Genomic DNA, 21,172 nt, shown 5'->3' with positions numbered 1-21,172 from the left:
CTGCACCGTGCTCTGATGCTGTTGTTTTATGCTTTATGAACGTGGACAACAGAGAAACATATTCTTCATGACCAAAAGTTGGAATTGAAATAAAAAAGACAACTTATGCTCGTCACCCTCTCCCTCCGGTCCACATTAATACAAATGATCCCAAGCCAGGCAATACGTATTATTGTATGAACAGATCTTAAAATATATACAAATGTATTTATTATAAACGTTAGTCCTTAACATCTATCACCATTATTAAAACATATTTTAAAAGTTGAACAAACCCCAGACAGCTCAGCAAATACTGTGAAATGTTGACTTTATTTGATCATTTCAGTAAAAACTTACGATATTCCTTTTTTTGATTATAATACTGATGAACGTTCAAAACAAAGCACTTTGGCAACTTACCACATACGTTTTAAAAAGCTTAATAAGCACCGTAACTTTCATGATATAATTTCTCGGTCATAATCGGTTGTTTCCGTGAACGGCCGACTGTTGTTTGACGGCAAATGCTGCGGCCGCAAGGCATTGTTGGGCAGTACTTTCTCCTCTCCTTTCTTAAGTGTTTTCCTAAGCTAAGTGGACTATTTGACCGCAACCATAGTAAGACCATGGATGTATAATAAGAACCGTAGTAAGACCTCCTGTTATATCCTCCATCAGCGCATGTCTTCTTCTACTAAAGCTTTATGAGCTATTCTTACGTAACTCCGACACCTATCGGCAGTATTATGTACTTTTTTAAATGTAAAAATCCACACCCGAAGCCTTTGGTTGCATATTCATGCTTTTCCAGCAACATACACATGAAACAATGTTGTATCGATGTTTGTTATTTTAACCGATTATGGATTGATTTGTATCTTTATCTTAGTATAAAGTTTTTTTGTGTTTCTGTGACAGTAAGTCTCAGTATTGTATACGTCAAATTGACTAACATTTAATTAAGGATGTTAATATGTGGGAGGGTTTGAGCACAAGTCATATGTGTTTTTTTTTAAAAAAGGTCATGGAGTTTCAGGTTAAAACAAAAATATTTGTATTTATTTACTTTAAGTATAGATCTGTGAACTAGTGAACTTGACCTTAACACCACACAAGGGTTAAACTATAACCATGGTTGTTTAAAAGTAACACAACTTGTCTGCCCCAGTCTTGTGTATGACATATTGTTATCCCCACATTCATTAACAAATAAACAAACACAGGTAAGTTAAGGTGACAGAATCGGAACAAAAGTGCATTAATGGTATACCAAAACCAACATGTTCCCGTTTGATTCCTTGTCCTTGTTTCAATGGGATGCAAAACAAATCAAGCAGTAGTTGAAAATGTTGGTCTGCAAAGTTATTCATTGAGCAAATGTGCATAAATTATGTTCTGACACACAAAATGCTGTTTAAAATGTCCTTGTATCTTTTTTCACACACCATGCCTCTGATGGAGAGTTACAAAGGGCATGTGGTTTCAATAACCCTGCGAGACTAAATTTTTAAATACTTCAACATGTGCACATCAATGTCAAATGCAAATACTGCATGTTATATATACTGAGATATTCATGCATACTGTATACAACCACCCGCCTCATATGTCTATTAACATTGTGTACTGTGTGTATTTGACTGACTCTGCAAACTGTCTCCGGAGAGAACATAGCTTTTTTAACTTTCTGGATCGTGTTTAATTATCATAGTCTTCATTCCGAGGTAACCATTAAAGTAAGACTAAGTCTCAAGGCCCAGTATAAGTGTTTGCTAATTCATTGAAATCATTGAGTCTTACGTTTTTTCTGAAAGACTGAGTAACAGTCAGTGTTATTTAAAACAAAAGAGTTCTGTTTAGGGCATTTTGGGAAGGGTTGTAGGGGTGAGCTTTGATGCTTGGGGCTCGACTTGGAAAACATTTTCAAGTTTCTAAATAAGTTAAAAACAAGCTAATTTCTTCTATTTTGTTATACATTTGTAAAAAGGTTATATGGTGAGACTTTGTTTACTATTTTTAAACCCCTAATCAATACATTGCACGACAATTAACTACAATATGACTGAATCTTCTCATTTGCGGGTGAATGGACGGTCTGATACTAACACATATCTACGGCTTTAAGTGGGCAATAAAAGATCAAGACTTAACCCAAATGGGATGTACGTTGGAAAAGTTTATTTTGAAATGAACAGACAATAAATAAAACTTTCCGGGGAAGTGGGTGACTTGTTGGCGGTCGATCCACGGCAGCTCCCCAGCACCTTTGGCATTGCTGGGCCAGTGATGACGTGACTGGATGTGGTGGCGGTGGGAAGGGAGGGATCTACCCTCACTTGATGAGCGGTCATCCCTTCTCCCCCGTTCCTCACCCCATGCGGCGGGTGGAGCGAAGGCCAAGTGATGGTGGGTTCTACAACGGAAGTGGTTGATGGCGGAGATGTCCGGAGAAAAGGAGGGTTGGAGACGAGATGGCAAGAAATACAAAATAAACAACAAGATGGGTTTGCTTCAACATCCCTTGTACATAGTCCTTGTCTTTCCTTGGTTGGTCTTTGGTATAGTGTAGATGTCCTGAACACCGTTGGGCTGTCTGTAGGCGAACTACAGTTTCAGCATTCCTACTGATGGACGCTTATACAGACATGATGTGCTTGACGAAAGCTGGAGAAAAACAAAACCATAGGGTTAAATCTGTCCCATGATGACAGCTGTTAAAATGACTTAGGCATGCTGGGAAATCAAGGCTTACCCTCGTAGTGCACACTGCCGTTCTCGTCTTCCTGGCCGGTCATGAGGGAATCAATCTCGACCTCGGACATCTTCTCTCCTGTAGATGGACCAATGTCAGCTCTTCCATTTCACACACATGTTCTGAGCTAAGCAGATTGTATTTCTGTACTTCTATATTTAGGTTGCTCACCCAGGGTGGACAGCACAATACGCAGCTCAGCGCCCATGACTGTGCCGTTGCCCTCCTTGTCGAAGACGCGCAGACCCTCAACGTAGTCGTCATAGGTACCCTTGGGCATCGCGTCAACCTGCTTGAGCATGGGAAGGAAAGCCTCGAAGTTCACCCTCTTGTTGGCCATGTCTGTGGAGAAATGTCACGCACCATAAACTACCACTGAAAGGCGTGACAAACCCACATATTTCTCTAACAATGAAGACTGGATGGAGTTATCTCACCATCAGCGGATGGGTTGCCAAGGATAGCAACAACGGCCTTGTTGGTGGGGTTCATGCCCAGAGCGCGCATGATGTCAGCGACCTGGTTGTAGCCCACCTGGCTGTCACCGACTCTGTCGAAGAGGCCGAAAGACTCCTTGAACTCTGGTAAGGAAAGGGGAGAGAGGACTTTGAGTTACTAAGTACTGAGAGAAGTTGGTGAAAATAACTTAAAATGGTCCTCAGTGATAGCCCTTGCAAAAACCAACTGGCTGCCAGGTTTGTTTAAGGTAACTAACGTATGAAACTAATAAAAACGATCCAACTAATACAAATTAACCTTAATTCATTTAACTTGACATTTATCTACTTCAGCAAAACACACTGTAAAATATACTTAATACTTCAAACAAACAACAACAAAGAGCAACATGACCTTGGTGTCTACCCTCTCCTTATGGTCTTATGGGTTAATGAGGAATACAAATAATACTCAGTCTGTCTGGTACCACATTAATGCTAGTAACATTGTCAACTTGATCCCTTTGCTTTTGGGTTTTATATTCATCATTTCACAGGGTTCTTCGTCAGGTATGGCAGCCATGTGTTGTCACATTTTGTTGGAGGATCAAAGACATTAGAAGTGTTATTATCCTGCCATTGTTCCAAGATAATTGGAAGTGTCAGCTGTGCCCAAGCAAGAGGGGTGGAAGGTACCAAGTGAAGCTCGGACAAAGGTTAGCTGTTTGGCTGAATCCTACCAGGAAGCCAACTCAGAATGACCTCATTGGCAGATTAAGGGTCTGTACAGCAGCAGCCTGAGGAACAGCTGTACCTGCCAACCCCCCCCCCCCCCACCACACTCCTCTCCTTTCCTGCCTTCCCTTGCATTTAGGGAGCAAGCCGATACCCCCCTGACAGAGTAGTGCAGTCCTTATAGGGGCATGGTCCAAAGGCCTCCTCAAATTAAACACAAGAATGCTGACTGTGCTGTAATTAACACCTCGTCTTACATTGCAGGTATCCCAACAGTCTGAATGTACCAGAATGTGGAGAAGCAGCACTTTTTAATGGGTGCAACTTTTGCCAAATTGAAAGTCTATACGAACCAATTAACTTGACGGGACTGCCCCATTGCAGCTGTGCCACGTATACAGGGGTAAGGGATTTCTGAATCTTTAAACTAATTCACTTCTAGATCATATATCACGTACAAAAATGGTTTCTACCAGACGTAGGGTCATTTTAATGAAGGGCACATCTCTTAGTATTGGCATGGGATATCTCTAGTTCCGGCTACACCAAAAGGCTTTGGGACGGTCATAGTTTGGATGCCTCATGTAACGGGATGCCGCAGGGCCGCGTCTTGGGCCTTGACCCAGGGATTAACGCCTCTGCGTTGCATAAGACACGGGTTGGTCGGCCTAGAATAAACATATCTCAAATTCTTCCCGACAACTGGACAAGTCTGGCATGCAACGGTGGTCTTTCTTTATCCACCTTTTAGGAGTTCATTTAGACTCGAGGGTTATCTAGCCTGCAGCTACTTCACCTTTGTTTAGTGTAGAGAATACTTTTTTCGGACTCGATTTGGGGGTTTCATGAAGGTGAGAGGGTGGGATTCTAATGACCGTTTTTCACATGGGAAGTTATTTTTTCGCTGTTTCTAGACTTACCCTCAATCTCTGCCGGAGCGAATTCTGCGGGGGCGGCTGCCACTTCGGCCTGTCACATGGAAATACACAAAAAAGGAACGAACACATACACACGGAGAAATGAATGAAAAGAAATGATGGATGAGTTACACAGACACGTTTATGGAAGATTGAGTAACAGAAATACATGCCAAAAACTGAAGTAAGTGCAAGTGATGGAGGAGGAAATTACACGTTCCTCGCTTTTACATACAAGCATAATACAAATGTTCAATGTATTCCAAAGAATTCTTGAACTTTTATTGTAATTTATTAAGACGAGCTTTTCAGAGAAGTATCAAAAATGCCAGTCTTGATTTCAGTGATGCAATTTAAGTCCAAATTCTGAGTTTTTTTTTATTTTTGGAGAGATGGTATCCGCATGCCACAAATAATTATCCCTTGTTGAAAAAAAAAAAAATAGGTAACTCCATCGGAAACCGGCCCCACCCAAAAGGTCCAAAACACAATTATGTACACACCATTTTGCAGAGTTGAGTCTGGATGAGCGGAAAGAAAAAGGAAAAGCAAAGCTGAAGTCCCAAGACAGAGTGGTCGTGGGCCCTGTTCAAAACCCCCTCTTATTTATCCCGGGACCATGACATCACATATGCTAATGAGGGGCGGGGGGCGAATCAGATGACCAGTTGGAACACCTTTAACTTTCTTAGGGCAGACGGAAAGGAGAGCTGAGCACCAGGCGCAGCGGGGGTAAGCCTTTAGAAGGGGACAGGGATATTTTTAGATATAAATAACCCTGGTAAGACTTGGAGGTCGGAATTGGAAACTTTTTTGGATCCTGTTCCTATGAAGAAAAAAAAATGCATTCATTGATTAAAGTGTTTTCTCTCCGGGGGTTCACACAGCTGAAGCAAGTCGGTGAGAATGTAGAAATCTCCGATGCCTAGTGGCCCACGTTGGAGCGGCTGCGAGCTCAGAGGGATCATTTACAAACTTTATTTTTAAACTGTGAGACTGCTCCACTTATGGTGAAATAACAGTACGGCAAAACACGTTGGAAAAGTGGGAATGAGTCAAATAGGACAGTCAGTTGGCTTAGAAACTGGATTTCAAATGCAGCTGCAACAATCGGTCGATACATGAATCACCAAGCATTTTGATTTCAATACATTTTCACCATTTTACCTATGAATATATTTCGCTTTTTGAACCATATTAAATTGTAAATCTTCAAGTCTGGACTGACAGAACAAGTTATTTAAATACAAAGTGGGATTGATATTTAAAAAAAGTAATAATGACTGTCAAATTATTCAATTATAAAAATGGTCAGTTGCATTACACTATAGCATGTGATTTAAGGAGATGATTAAATATATATACAAATGATAATAATGGCTTACCCAGTAGACTGTATTGCATAATCTTTGCAGGTCGAACGACCAAGTACAGTGTGCCTTTTTTCCTCCATCAGAGCTCTCCATGGTGCTGATGGCACTATCAAAAGGAAGCTATTATTAATGAAGTTCATGTATACAAATACAGTTAACATCTGCTACAAAACAACTTAACAGGAGTACAATTCTGTCTTGAAAACATGCACAATTAAGAAAATTGGAAACAAATGTTATACTTACTTTGATTGGACCGAATATAAATGGTGTTCCTCGCATGACTTATGTTCAATACACTGAAGGAGTTCTCAGGTTTTTAATCTTGCAGAATTATTAATACGGTTTTACACTAAAAAAAAAACAAGGTCTCGCACCTCGGAATATAAAGTGTTTTGCTTCTGCATTTAAATCCATTTTCCACTCCAAATTTGTTATAAAGATTATGCGCTTCATTTTCACACATGAAACACTAAGTTGTAGATTACTATACACAGATTTTCACCATTCACTATAATAACAATTAGTGATTTTGTGCCTATAAAAAAAAAAGGGATTATTTAGTGTTTTTTGTTGGTCATAAAATATTTGGGTGCCAACTGAAAAACATCAAAAAGGGAACATGTGGTTATTTATTTATTTTGATCGTGAAATGCAGCGATAACAGAGCAAGTTAAGACAAGAACATGGACACATTAACAGCCAAAGAGGTTATACCACGTTCAAAACAAACGAAAAAGACTGTGGGGGTGTGATTAAAAAGTTAGTTTTAAGGACACAGCTGAGGAGGGGGGGGGGGTGCAGATACACACAGAGGCAGCGTGCACGGGGGTTGGGTGATTCACTAATGCTGTGTATCCCGTAGTGTAAGAAGGAAAGAGGATTTGTGTGTGTGAGTGACCCAGAGTGAAAGACCACTCCCCTGGACAGATGAGATCTATTTTTACCCCCCGGAGGTGTCCGGTTTCTCCTACTCCGGCTCTGTGGAGTTGGGGGTAGAGAAAAGGAACGCTCCTCGAGACCCTCCGGTATAGTAACCGCCCCGCGCAGCAGACCCCTCCTTTTTCCCCTGCGAGGCCCCAGCTGGCGTCAGGTCATAAAGAAGCACGGGCTTAAAAAAGAGCGGTGGCATTGTGTCGTCGCTTGGTTTTCAGGAGTGTGACGTGAGCCTTATTTGGAAAAGAGAGGCGACCCGTTGAGCCAAGTAACCCAGAGAGAGGGACAGAGGATTGGAGACCCCCGCCGCTGATATGGGGTTCTTATGAGAGCCTTAAAACCGAGCGATACAATGTGAGAGAGGTCAAATGTGAAGCTATGTTTTATGTCAGGCTTTAAAAGACAACGTTTTTACATAATGAAGACAAGACTGACAACATAATGGGCAGTGTTTCTTTGAAATGTATTAAAACTAAAAAGCATTGTTTAATAACTTCTAAAGCATTACGAGGTAGTGTTTTCTGCTCGATTTCTTGTCAAATTTCATATAGCTTGGTGGGAAAAGGTGTGACATAGGCAAAGGAAGAAATCATAAAAATGTAGATCTGAAACACGGCATGGATGCACACATTAATTTGCGTCAACATTGCAAGAAAGGGCATCCGTGCTGTATTTACAAAGTGGAATAACCGGAAAGAAGGGGTCTCGGACTGTGAAAAGACCACCCCCCACTTGTCAGAACTCGGAAACATATCAACATACCGTTTGAACGCTCAGATAAATAAAAATGAAACACATATTTAGAGAGAACCTTGATGTTGTTTTTACCGTCACAACTTAAAAGAAAACGAGAATGAATGCATTGCTGGCCTTTATGGAGGTATCAGTTATTGATCATCAAAATCTCCATGTAACCGTTTTTAATTCCTCATTTAGTCGGATTTAGTTGGATTTTCTGGTTGTCTTCTTATATATATATATATATATTCACTTTTAATCTCAGCTGCCTGAATATGGAAAATTAATCCGATAAACATAACATGTGAAAAGCTGGCTGAGGTGAATGTACTTTATATTCCAGATAGAGGTTAATCTCCACATAATCTCACATTGCAGGCTCGCTGCCGCCCCCTTCTGGCCGTTCCTTGCTGCTGCGTACACCACATTAAGATCAGGGAGCTTCAGGAAGTGACTACAGAGCGACAGCTGTAAAAAGACACATGGTTTATTGCTCAGACAGTGCAAAGGACAGGCAACAGTTTACACTCGGGGGTTGATCCCTTAACACATGGCACCGTATTATATTTAGTGCATTGTTACTAGCTTTGCTGTTGACACTGTAAAGAAAAGAAAACCAAAAAAGCATCCATTGTTTTTTTTTTACCATATCAAGCTATGCAGAATAGAAACACATTTGTAAGTGTTAGCAAAAACACCTTCTTTTTTTTTTTAACCACAATTTTATTTTTTAAATCCAGAAAATTAATTTCCCTTACTGTTTTTTTTTACTTCACCCTCAAAATATGTCACAATCTGAGCAACATCCACAGTTTTGAAAGCAATTATACACAAATTAAGGAACGAAAAAAGCAAGCTCTTATGTTTGAAATGCGAGTATAGGACTTATCCTGTTTAATAACATGTAGAGTTCCCGGGAGAGAGGAGCAGGAAAAACATGGCACAATGTCGATCGTTGTGAATGTAGTGTTTCATGCATGAGTGTGACACAGAGCAAAAGTGTGTGGGTCTTCTCCTTCCCACAGTGTGGGTGGGGGGGCACTACCTGTGGGAACACGTCTACACCTCGAAGGAGGGGAACCTCGCTTTCATTGGCTGCAGGATGTCGGCCAAGAAGTAGATGGTGCCAGCCATGCCTGTGAACAGGAAGTGATGCGGTGAGTTTACAGACACAAACATGATACAGGACGATAGACGTACAGAAAACACTAGTTAAGGTTAATATTTATTTTTTATGCTGTAATTCTTATGATTTTGGTTTTCTAACTCAGAGGTTGCGCTGGACTTTGCCGATGGACAGGATCGCAACAGTTCTGTCAAAATCCATTATTACCCATCGGCCTGTACACAACTCTGTCGGGGGGGGGGGGGCGGAGAGAACACGCTCGTGAACTGTCGTCGGGGGGGGGGGGTGGACGCTCGCTCTGTGAACTCCGTGAACTGTTAGGTTAGCGCTGTGTTATGCATGGCCAGAGCCCTCTCTGTGCATGCCCATAGCACCTCGCGGGTGCGTGCACAGCGTTAGACAAATGCTTTTGTTGATCTGTTCGGCGAAGTTAGGTTTGGAAGCGATATAAATTTCCTTTTGGGCGGACATGCATAACACGGCATAATATCGGAGCCCCGCTGCGGGGAAACTTTGGCGCTGTTCTGAGTTTGTTCTAATCTGTCAAAATGATGGACGGCTTTCAGATTTTTCCGTCGTTGTTAAAAAAATTCCATCATAGACGGAAAATATTCGGTTAACGCGACCTGTGTTCCAAATACAATTTTACAATTGTCTATCCAAAATATGCATAAATGTGTCATTTTATTCAGTCCTGTATAGCATTGTTGATCATTTATGTTGCACTAAAGGCCCAGATACACCGGGCCGAAATCGGCAGTAAATGGGAGTCGGGCCGAACATGAGCGTGGGCACGCCCTATTCGGAGTGGTGTGCGCCGCACCGTCGGGTCTTTTCTGCCGACCTGACGCCTTTTCTTGCTGATTCAACATGTTGAATCGGCGTCGGGAACACCACCGGAAGTCGGACAAAGGGATAACACTGATTGGCTGTTCAGCTAGCGAATCAGTGCATGAGAAGCGTTAACGGAAGTGAGGGAGGTAAACAAATGATTTAAAATGGAAGATGGAACACACACGGACGGCTATTTCAGCTCATCGGTTTATAGAGCTCCTGTTCGTTCATATTTTCAATGGACGAGAGTGAAAATGGAAAGAAAAACGCTATTTGTTGTTTGTTTATATCACGGAGTCTGTTCTTCTTCTCTGTCTTCCGGTTGTTGCCTCTTTTGAATGATGAATACACACTACCGCCGCCTGCTGGTAAGGAGAGTTATTGCCACTCACGCATGCGCAGTTCATACGTGCTCGGCTCGGATTTTCGGTGTGTTCCGGTGCGCGAAGTCGGCAAATACGCAGGAGAGTCCGGCGACGCAACAGTTGGTTTCGGCGTCGGCGACTTCTCAGGTGACTGGCCGGTGTATCTGGGCCTTAACATTTATAAAACCTGCTTTATCTTTAATGAATGTGATCAAATCCACAAATGAAAACATGAACAAATTGTCACTTATCACAGAGCAGTTTCAGGAAATGACACTAAAAACACTCCAAAGCCAAGCTACGTTTAGGAGTTGTTAAAAATACCATGGCCACATTTACACAGGTCCCTTTTCCTCTCATGCCGAGACACTGGAATGAAAATAGGTGCTACGGTTAGCCAAGAGTCACCCCTTTAAAGTGAGCTCACTAAATGCTAACCCCAGGCTGATGGAGCGTTGACAATACACTTCGGTCTTGCAGTACAAATGTGATGTGTTTGCCTATTTGAAAAACGGTGTATATGTGCATGCTGAAGTCTTTAAGCACTCTAAAAATGGCACAACTCCAAAACAAACTTTATGAATTGTAGTGGTCGAAGATGGTTAAATATTGCATCAAATCTCAATATCAAATAGTTGATATTGAGACATAACAGAGGATAGGGATGGTCTTTATTTACTTATCGCATTCTAAGTCCTCAATACAGAAACACAATGTCCTTTACAGATGTGTGAGTCCATTGTAGAGAGGGGAGGGGGAGTGAAGGAGGTAATATAAAGATAATATTTGATTAAAATGTAATAGGTGGGACATGTCATTGAATATTACCTTCGAAAAGGGAGAAGGGAGTGTCAGGCGTCCGGCATCCATGTTTGCCATAGTTCATGCACCAGTCAGCAAACTGTGGAGAGACAAAGGCAGATAGTGTCACAATAACATTCCCATCCTATCACCACACTGGATTGCAGCTGACCCCTGGAGGATAGCAAACAATATCAACACCTGCTGCAAATGGTGCTCCTCTCAGTGAAAGCCTAGCATCTGTCGGAGGTTTCGGATTATGACCACAATGTTGCTGCGGAATGAGTATCAGAGCTTAGGCGAGACATGTGAAGAGTCTATTTCCATCCTCTGTGAATAGATCCATATTCATGATAGTATACGTGGGACTCGTGCCACCTGGAGCGCATCCAGGGAGGAACACTCGTACCGACAGCCACCAAGCTTTTGTCTAAAAACATAAAAGGCCCCGCTTCTCACACGCACCTGGATCCAGGAATAATAATGATCTGTTTTACGGCTGGCGGGGGGCCAATTGTGCTCTGATTGCTTGCCCTTTGTGAGAAGTTGACTTTGACATCTTGGATCAAAGTCAGAGAAAGACAGATTATAAAATGCCTTTTTTCCTATTTATCGTGGCATTATCATAATTTAAATTATTTATAAGCAGGTAAAGACACATTCAAATCCCTAAACAGTTTGATAGATTTAATAAATTATTTACAAGCAAGTAAGCATAAAAATCCCTTCACACTTTGATAGATTATTTAAATTATATTTATTTTTATTAAGATGCTTTGTTTAACCGATCTATAATTGAATCCCTTCAAACTATTTATTTAATTTGTAGAAAAATACCGTTATTTCCTTGCATAGAGAAAACAAATGGGTATACTTCCATATTTTGTTTATTAGCATTAAAATAAATCTTAAATGATACCCAAACAGATGAGGAAATAACTAAGTATTTGGACACTAAGACTGATCCTACAGGAGCCCCCACTAATGCCTGATCGTCTGAATGCCTGCTGCCCTGTGTGAGCGATGTGTAGTGTGTATATTCCACGGTGTGTGTAGTGTGTGCGCCTCACCATGCAGGCTCTATAGAGGTGCTTGGGGTCCTGTGTTAGCCGGTAAAGGGCGAGGAAGGTGTAGGCGTTCCCCGCCGCTCCGTGACACAGGCCGTAGCCCTTCTTCAGCAGGCCGCAGTGCCACACCACCTCCCCACACTGCAGCGCGTCCTCCAGGTACTGCGGCACCCCGAAGGCCTGGGGGAGGAAGAAAGAAAAGAGATGTTAAAATGTACGGAGTTGTTTGTCTCTATGTGAATGGGGACTTTGGTTTAGATTGTGTAGACAGTGTTTGGATTAAATGATGGCTGTGTTGTGGTTTCTCCATAAAACTGGATAAAGTTAAATACATAATTATACAAAAAAGATTTCTACACTCGAACCATTTCCTACTAGACCTCACAAGCAGCACTAACAGCATATCGTCATTACATATATGAAAACAGAAATGGCCTAAAGATCCCCACAAGATGACCGTATGTCTCTGTAAATCCTTTGCACCTGACATCAGGTAAACGAAAACATGTTGTTTACCCTGTATGCCTGCAGCAGCATGTACACCACCCCTGGGGCTCCGTGGCACCAGTGCACCAGCAGGTCCCGGTCGTCCCCGATGCAGGGGGGGTAGTTCCCTGTGGGGAACTTGAGGCGACACACGTGGTCCACGCTGGGCTTCACCAGCCTGTGGACGTACTCCTCCACGCAGACGAATCCCGGCTGGGGGGGGGGGGGGGGGGGGGGGGGGGAGAGACCATGTTTAAACAGGATGAAGAAGAAACCAGTGCAAACTTCACAATAAGGTGGTAGACACAGAGAATACGTGCAGGTACATTGGCAAAACATTTCATCAATAAAGGCTTGGAGAATTTTTTTTTGTTTGCATTACTTATAGGACTTTTTCTTTCAATTTCAATTCTTATTCGAAGCCTTAGCAGCAAGCTAATTCAGTAAGCCATATACTGATAGAATTAAAGGGCCCATGTCATGCTTTCCTGGTTATTACCCGTCCCCTTCTGTGTTATGTAGCTTTTTCTGCATGTAAACGGTCTGCAGTCACAAACCCTCAAAGTACACCCTGTAGCGAGTAAAACTAACACAGAAAAGACCTGTCTATGCTGCCCCTGAACGCCTCGTTGGACAGTTCTCTTTTTCCATTGTTTTCTTCCTGGGTATAGTGATCTATCTCGGGTATAGCAACGTAAGAGCTCCGTAGATTGGTCCAAATGGGCCAATCCGTTAAGCCGTTACGTTACGTCCGCGGAGCCGTTACATTTGGACCAATCCGCGGACTCCCTCACACACACACACTCGTTGCGGGGCTCGCTGCTGCGAGGAGCGGACAGTGTGAGCTGGCTCACTTGTGTGGGGTCGGCGAGACACCGCGGAACTCAGCCTGAGCACACACACAAACTCCCAGCCAGGCTGCGGGTGTGTGTGTGTTCGGGCTGGTTTCGCTGTGTCCACTGGGCTCACAGGGAGGGGGGGGGCAGGAGCTCCAACAAGCCGTTTAGGACAGAGAGTGAATACACATACTATACAGAGATGCTGTATGAGAAACCAATGTGAGTTTGGAAAATTGCACAATATAAATCTATGTTAGTAGACCTCAACAATGGGATTATGATCAGTAGAAATGGCCATGACATGGGGCCTTTAACAAATTATAATTTAAAATGCATATTTTAACAATCCGGGATAACATTATTGATGTAACTAAAGTAGTAAATAGTAATTTATTCAAACAATTTATAGATAGTGCTTTACTAAACACAATGCCAAATATTCCCAGTTTCTGGCTTTTAAAAAAGGTGCAGTAATTCTTTGTTTTTATATTATTATAAATGTAATATCTTAAGCTTGAATTCACTATTTTTCATATAGGGTTCTAGATACCTTTGATGAGCAGTTAAGACATTTAATAGTTACAAAATCAAATACATTATTGGATATATAGTTGTTTGGAGTTGTAGTTATCAGAGAATTAAAAAAACTGAGCATATTTGTTAGTTGTAGCTAGGAGTGACACCCTAACCCCGTTTGAAATGAGTAGAAATAGGAATATTAATAAGGTCTGCCATTGCTCCTTTAGAAATGAGTGTAAACCAGCGGCTTTGCTCCGCCCCGGAGGCTGGCTGACCTGCATGAGGTAGTAGTAGATGCCCGATAGGCCGTGGGCGGCGCCGACGTACTGCTCCTGGTACCACTCGAACATCAGAGGGCTGTGGTTCTGCACCCGGAACTTCCTGCTGAGGTGCTCTCCGGACACCAGCACCGACTCACTGATCTGAGAGGGGAAACAACACATCCCGCCTCACAAACACGCCTAATCTGTACAATTCAAAGAGACCAATGGAGATACATTTGCAACGTGGACACCAATATGAGCAAGAGCGAGCAGATGTGTCGTAAATTGAGATAGCTGGGAGCAGCAAAGTAAAAGGTAGAGAAGATTATAACCCAAAAATAGCATTGTTTCCACAGTAAATTGTTAACAAATATCCGAGTGGAAGGATTTCCTATTTTTTCTATTCATTGCTGACCCTTTTATTAAATATGTTTCAATTTCCTCTGAGTGTGGTTACTACAGAATATTGTTGCATTGCAATCTAAACCAAAAGTAGATTTCTATTTCATTAGCAGTCATTTTATCCCACGTTGTTCACTTTCCCCTCTCGTTTAATATGTTTTGATGTAACATTGAAAAGAGTACGTTCTTGAAAGATCAGTCAGCCTGTCCTTGATCAAAACCAAAAGTAAAAGTTCACCACCTCACACCCGGTGTTTCAAAGTGTGATGCTCTACCTACCTGCTGGATGTACTGCAGCGGGATCCTGTCCTGCCCCATTTGCTGGTTGATGAAGACGAGGGAGTACAGGTACCCCATCCGCCCGTAGAGCAGCTCGTCGGGCAGACCGCCTACACCTTTCACCACGTTCTGGTGGAACTGCAGCAGTCTGGGAACGAGGCACAGGAGAAGTCATGAGACCTCGTCGTGCACTAATGACAAATGACTGTTTACAATTCAAACGTAACAAGTGTGATCACAACCCTACTACCTTTGTGAGCCAATTTAACTGGATCAGATTGGTTCATCCACAATCAGCCAATCACACGCATTTAGGTGTGTTGTGATCACCCTCTCTAAGTGCTGTTGTAAGTTAACCCGTCTTTGATTTGTGTGGATCATTTGTGTTACAAATTGTACGTTTACGAAGACACAATATCCATTTTTAAAATATCTATTGAGCCTGCAAAAACCTATGCATACTCTAAATAAGGCAGGGCAATAGAGAAAATCAAACATAATATTTTTGACCAGTGACCCCGATATTTCGTTGATATTGTAGCACTGACCGTTGCTGCTTCAGAAATACTTTACACTATGAGATTGTTGATAAAGTATCATCAGTAATGTGAATATAATGGCGAAGTAGGTATAGGAGAGTAAGTAACAGTTGGTTTAGTTCAGACAATGACATCACTGCAATGTAATGTAGCCTTCAAGACATCACAACAGAAAAAATGTAGGATATGCATCAGGATAGCGATATCATATTAATATTTAGCAAAACCCTTATTCTAAGTACCTTAATAAATATACCAGCAATACATTTGATAGAAACTCCACTATCTTGTGTCTGGGAAAAACTAACATAACAGGATGCTACATATATCCTTATGGAATGTGACACAGTATTTGATTGAGTTCAATGACTCAAAAGCATGCACGACGGAACATAACAAGCTAAAATGTACCTACCCGAGAGAGAGACCATAATGAAAACAACCCCCTGTACCTTTGCGTTTCAGACTGACCTGTTGATGCACTCGTCGGTCTCCTGCACCCGCTGCAGGCGATGGTAGACCACCGCAGCGATAGCCAGCGGCCCTGCATCCCCGCACAGGAAGGTGACATCATGACGCCGGGTCAAACACTTCAGACTGCGGCTCACATATTCCAGAGCCCTCTGCAGTAAGGATGTGTCCCTGAACACGTTGTGGAGGTGCAGATAAAGCAGAGCGATACCTGTGGAAGAACGGATGCATTTCAGTGTTAACTGTTGAAACGAGCACATTTTGTGACAAACCTATCTAATCTAATCTCGGGATATTCCTTTCTTCAAAAACCTTTTTTTTTTTTACCCATCCATCTCAAATAGAACATTTAATTATTTTTTTAAATTACAGATTTTAGAGTTGTATTTTGTACTGTCTGTAAAGCACTTTGTACATTCATATTGAGAAGGGTGCTATATAAATATTTTTTTACTTACTTACTAACAGATCTATTAATAATATTAAATAACTTTAGAAAAAGCTAGAAAAAGGTCAGAAAAAGGTTAAAAGCCTTGTTTTTTGCTAGTCAAAAAGACGTTCAATTTTATATAATATAAAACAGAGAAAAGCTCCATAGTTGACGGGCTGAAAACTGGATTTATATTCAAGATTCAAAACTATTAAAAAAAAAAAAATCAATTATTTTAACAGCTACCGTTACACACCGGTACTTATAGTTGCATTTCTTAGTAAATCATGTTTTCTAATATTGAGTATGACCTTGAGTTTGTTCAATAAATCATCATAACCTGTAAAGAAAAATCTAATTGCATGAAAACATTTTTCAGGGACATTTATAATGCAAATCATGTCCACAATGAGTCTCACAGTCATACATGCATACATTAAATATTAATAAGACATTACAGACACAAAGACACAAAATCCAATCACACAATAAGATGTCACTAATGAAAGATGTGTAAGGGTGTCATCACCTGCCCAGCCGGTGTAAATGGTGCAATCTCTCGGGTCTGCAGACTTCAGCCCGTTCTCCATCACAGCCAGCAGCTCACTGATCTTGCTGCTCAGCCTCTGGGCAAACTCTGCTGTGAGCTGGAGGTGGAGAAATGTTAAATAATGAGGGTTTCTGCACGGGAATCTGATGCACGAGCATGCATTCTTTATGCCTTACCTTTCCCTGGCAGTCAAACAACGCCTGTGTTGAGGCTGGGTTCCCATCATAGTCGTGATATGGATTCCTCCAGGCTCTCGTGTCCATTTTGACAGTTTTGTCTCTGCTGCACTGCTGAAATCGGCCAGTAAGATGTATCTGCTAAAGATGAGGCGGTAAAAGACGCGTGAGACCGGAAAAGCGAGTGTTAGAGATTTAAAAAATTGGGATAAACACAGTAAGCTCCCGTTATTATTACGGAATAAAGCCACATAACGCAATAAGCCTCTTATGCTAGGCTACATACACCCACACACGCATGAAATAATGACAGCTTAGCTAGCCGCAGCTTCGTGTACGCTAAGCTACAAAGCTAAAGCTAACGGCTTGCATTTGCACGTGTAACTGAAGCTACTTAATAGCGTAATTCAACATATTATCACATCAATGTATGTCGTCTCAAATTAAAGTCGAGCATTAGGATAAAATTGTAAAGCGCAAACATTGATGGATAAGCAACGTTACCTCTGCTAGTCCTGCACTGTTGTTGATGTAAAGTCTTCTTCGTCTTTATATTTTCCTGATGGGGGTTGTGGCGTTTAGCTAGCAGGCTGCTGCCACCTGCTGCTGATAAGGAGGTACAGCAAATAGCATAGCACTATAATGGAAACACTGCTGTGGTGGTCATTGTGCTCATTGCAACATTTCTTTTTTTTAATGAATAATACAAATTGTAAAAATTATCAATCATCTTCACTACAAAATGTCGATAGAAAAGGATAATACATCTGAAAAAAAATCTCCAATTCAGATTTATATCTTTAAATTATTCTTTTGTTTTTCGAAAATATATTTGAAAAAGATTGACAATATGTAACATACAAAATATTATAAAAAGACCATCACAATATCATATGCTGCTGATATATGTTCTTGCATTTACTGTGGGTAAGTTTAATAAAACATCATGTTTCATTTCCCATGGTCCTGCATTTCCTAGTCATTTTATTGAGTTCTATACTAACTCAGAGAGACACAGTACGACTTGCTATCTCAAGGCTTTTATTGTCATTTGTACAAAGCTACAGTGTAGATATGTCAATGGAAATCTGAGGTCACAGGCTCCTCCAACAGAGCAACACAATACACAGATACAAGTAAATACAAATGCAAAAGGATAGAAATAGTGCAAGGAGAGTATACAAGTAATTGGAATACGATATATTAGATACATAATTTGTAAATTGCAAACAGATGAATGTTATGGATACATGATTGAAATAATAACAGTCAGAGACTATTATAGGACAGATTGCTTTAATCAAGCACTGAGCTGTAGCAACCCTATTAAATTGATCAAAGACATAATCACTGATGAAGAGAAAACAAATGCCCTCATGTAGATCTATTTAGGGACTGGTTGACATGAAGGTTTGATATGCTAACAGATCATCGCTCGACCAACAACAATAGCTGCTTTCAGCACACAATGTTCCCCTCGGAGCTGTGAAGGACTTTATCACTGAGGTGTCTAATGTCAGGCATTAACTCTGCGACATGAATGTTTCCAAAGGTTGCATAATCAATCAGGCTTGATCTGCTGAGGCCACTGTGCAATAACCTTACACTTAATATATTACAATTGCACATACAATGCAGCAGCACACAAGTCCAATTCATGCTTCTTTTTAAATTATGTTGGACATATTTTTAAAAAGCTCTTAAGATTCTCATATAGGAAATACAAAAGATGAAAAAAAAATGTGTTCAGGAGATGATTTTGGAGTTCTAACAGAAAGCATTGTAAAGGAAAATTGTTAAGATGATTAGAGAAGAAAAAAGCATTTCCTAAATGTACACTCATTTTAGTTTTTTGTGAATTGAGAAAGAATGAAATAGTTTCAGTGTCTACAGGGCCCAGTAGTTCAACACTTTTAATCTCAATCAGATCCCATCAGATTTTGAAATCCCATTTTTTGTGATCCAGGATCAGACAGGTCGGCCAGATTTTGTCCCATTATTTCAAAGCAATTCAGGATAGGATCACCCTGATCCAGATTCAGACTTTTCAAGATGGCTAGATCCTGAATATCAGTGCTTTAATCCTACCGATCTCCATCTAGGCGATATGAAAATTAATACAAGGAAGACAAGAGACCACATCGCAGAGACATCTATTGTCCGCAATTACTTTAGATTTTTGTTGAAGATATTTTTTCTTTAATCTAAATTACATTTGTGCTTGACAATCTTTGTTGTGATACTTTTATGAGCATAAACATTTATGTCATCAACATTTGGTTGGTTGGTAGGCCACCACAAACGTGACCAAAAAATGAAAAATAAAATTGATTTGCCATGAAGGGTAAACATTGTGTATTATTTCAGTTAACAAACGTTGCCATCTTATTTATATTGAAACATATTTTAAAATAAATTGTACAGTACATTTTGCTCTGGTAATCCACTGGAAATCAACCCCTCTGGTGGGATCAGGATAATCCAGTTTTTTGGGATCAAACTGATCCCAATCCTGTGTTGTCGGTTTGAACTACCCGTTTTGAAGATTTGATCCAGATTTGATTTCCTGATCTGATATCAAAGTGATGCTAATCCTGTTTTTTGGTTTTGAACTCCCCAAAATCCAAATCTGATCCGATCAGATAGGGATTACAAGTTTTGAACTACTGGGCCCAGATGACAAGTGTCTGAATTAAGATTTTTGGGTGTGATAATTTATGACAAATGTCTAACCGGCATGAAGAATATGTCCGTTTTCAATAAAAAAAACATGTTTTACGTAGATAAGAAAATGAGAATTATTGGTAATATTACAGAAAAGTGCCTTATGAAATATTCATTAAGTGGATTCAAGAGAACACATCAGAAGACGTATTGACATTAGATCTGTACAGAGTGTGTGAATCATTCTTTATTATTAACACAGTTGTCTGAAAGTTGTTTGCACCTCCGTCAGTGGAACAAATAAAAAAACGAAATGCATGAAATAAAGATTCTATCTGAATGCCAAACATGCCTGTGCTATTACTCTACATTATACACAGGCTAAAAATGGCTCTGCAGGGTCATTAACTTTCTGCAGAACATCACATATTTCACCCTCTCCTTGAGGTGATGGCATTAATAACTCGCTGCTCTCCAGAGACACATCATGGATTAAATGATGGCGGCAGTGCTCAAGCTTGTTTCTAGTTTAGAGCAACATTAAGTAACTATTTCAGATACAAATAACACTTTAAAGGTTAGGGTGAAACGAGGTTTACACACGCCATGGAAACGTCATGTGTCAACAACCTCGTTGAAGCCCTAATAAACATAATTCCTTCAGACAGTGATAATTACTGTATTCAGAGAGCATGGGGCTGGTATTGATTGGCACGCTGTTGAGTCTCAACGCCGGTGCTTCACATTCTCAATGATTTCAGAGACGGCAGGACTGTAATCTCCCCTTCTGAAGGTTTGGCCCTATGGACGACACAATGGAGAGGAAGACTGCATTGTTCTGGCAACAAGACGTTCTTAAAAGGAAGAGTGCATATATGATATGTCCTCTGAAGGGCTGTGATCACTGTCCTCTTTTTGTTATGCCTATTCTTTCTAACGTTCTGCGATTAATACAAGCTTTAAAGATGTTATTGTTTTTTCTAAGACATACAATCTGTCAATAAATACCCCACTGTTGAACAAGCTTGTTTGTGTCCTAAAAATGGCTAACAAGTGTGAAGGTTATATCAGCCAATTTGAGCGGTTTACTTCTTCTGATTGCATTTCCACTTTAATCACATGAAACATGGCGGCTATTTGTGAGGATTAGTATCATAAGACATTTTATAAAACATGTCATCCCTGCACTACTCTATAAGGCTTTCCGAAGTTTCCCAAACCTTGAACACTCGACATCATGCAACTAAATATCGAGCTGCTTATATGCAGGATATTTGAGTTGTCCTTCCGTGCTCCCCATCTTGATGACTTGTGTAACCTTGCCTTTGAAAAGTGCAAATGAAGCTGACAATTAGATTGCCCAAAGCACCAGATTTGCCGCAGTCATCACTGTCAATCTTTTGTTTACCGCTCTGCTCTTTTTTTCCGATGTCCATGCTCCATTATTTCCCTTCAGTTTAAAGAACTCGGCCGCCGTCATTTCCATATCAA

At 40.8% G+C, this 21,172-nt stretch overlaps 2 protein-coding genes across 5 annotated transcripts; both read right to left on the bottom strand.

Annotated features, from left to right (window-relative positions):
• Positions 1-2,145: 2,145 nt before the first annotated feature.
• On the bottom strand, positions 2,146-5,413 carry mylz3 (myosin, light polypeptide 3, skeletal muscle). The gene is made up of 6 exons (XM_079669910.1): positions 5,327-5,413; positions 4,827-4,875; positions 3,172-3,315; positions 2,906-3,076; positions 2,735-2,812; positions 2,146-2,646 (listed from the first exon to the last, which is right to left on the bottom strand). Exons 1-6 carry the CDS (start codon positions 5,327-5,329, stop codon positions 2,618-2,620), a joined length of 474 nt encoding a protein of 157 aa, XP_079526036.1. The 5' UTR covers positions 5,330-5,413; the 3' UTR covers positions 2,146-2,617.
• Positions 5,414-5,510: 97 nt separating this feature from the next.
• Positions 5,511-17,658, bottom strand: lancl1 (LanC antibiotic synthetase component C-like 1 (bacterial)). 4 transcript variants are annotated; one of them, XR_013806166.1, is made up of 13 exons: positions 17,522-17,658; positions 17,018-17,158; positions 16,821-16,938; positions 15,862-16,072; positions 14,852-14,999; positions 14,183-14,329; positions 12,580-12,762; positions 12,067-12,243; positions 11,024-11,096; positions 8,916-9,006; positions 8,242-8,338; positions 6,209-6,302; positions 5,511-5,649 (listed from the first exon to the last, which is right to left on the bottom strand). XR_013806166.1 is itself a non-coding variant. In XM_079669909.1 (11 exons), the coding sequence occupies exons 2-10, from the start codon at positions 17,102-17,104 to the stop codon at positions 8,930-8,932; spliced, it is 1,221 nt and encodes a 406-aa protein (XP_079526035.1). In that variant the 5' UTR covers positions 17,105-17,158; positions 17,522-17,658; the 3' UTR covers positions 6,822-8,338; positions 8,916-8,929. The 4 variants fall into 4 exon arrangements, 3 of the variants coding, with proteins under 3 accessions (XP_079526035.1, XP_079526033.1, XP_079526034.1); XM_079669909.1 differs by lacking the exons at positions 5,511-5,649; positions 6,209-6,302 and having other exon boundaries at positions 6,822-8,338; XM_079669907.1 differs by lacking the exons at positions 5,511-5,649; positions 6,209-6,302; positions 8,242-8,338 and having other exon boundaries at positions 8,340-9,006; positions 17,522-17,657.
• Between the last annotated feature and the right edge of the window lie 3,514 nt (positions 17,659-21,172).

Source organism: Notothenia rossii, assembly GCF_949606895.1.
Source record: "Notothenia rossii genome assembly, chromosome: 3".
NCBI lineage: Eukaryota > Metazoa > Chordata > Actinopteri > Perciformes > Nototheniidae > Notothenia > Notothenia rossii.
This window is presented reverse-complemented; position numbering and strand designations above follow the sequence as displayed.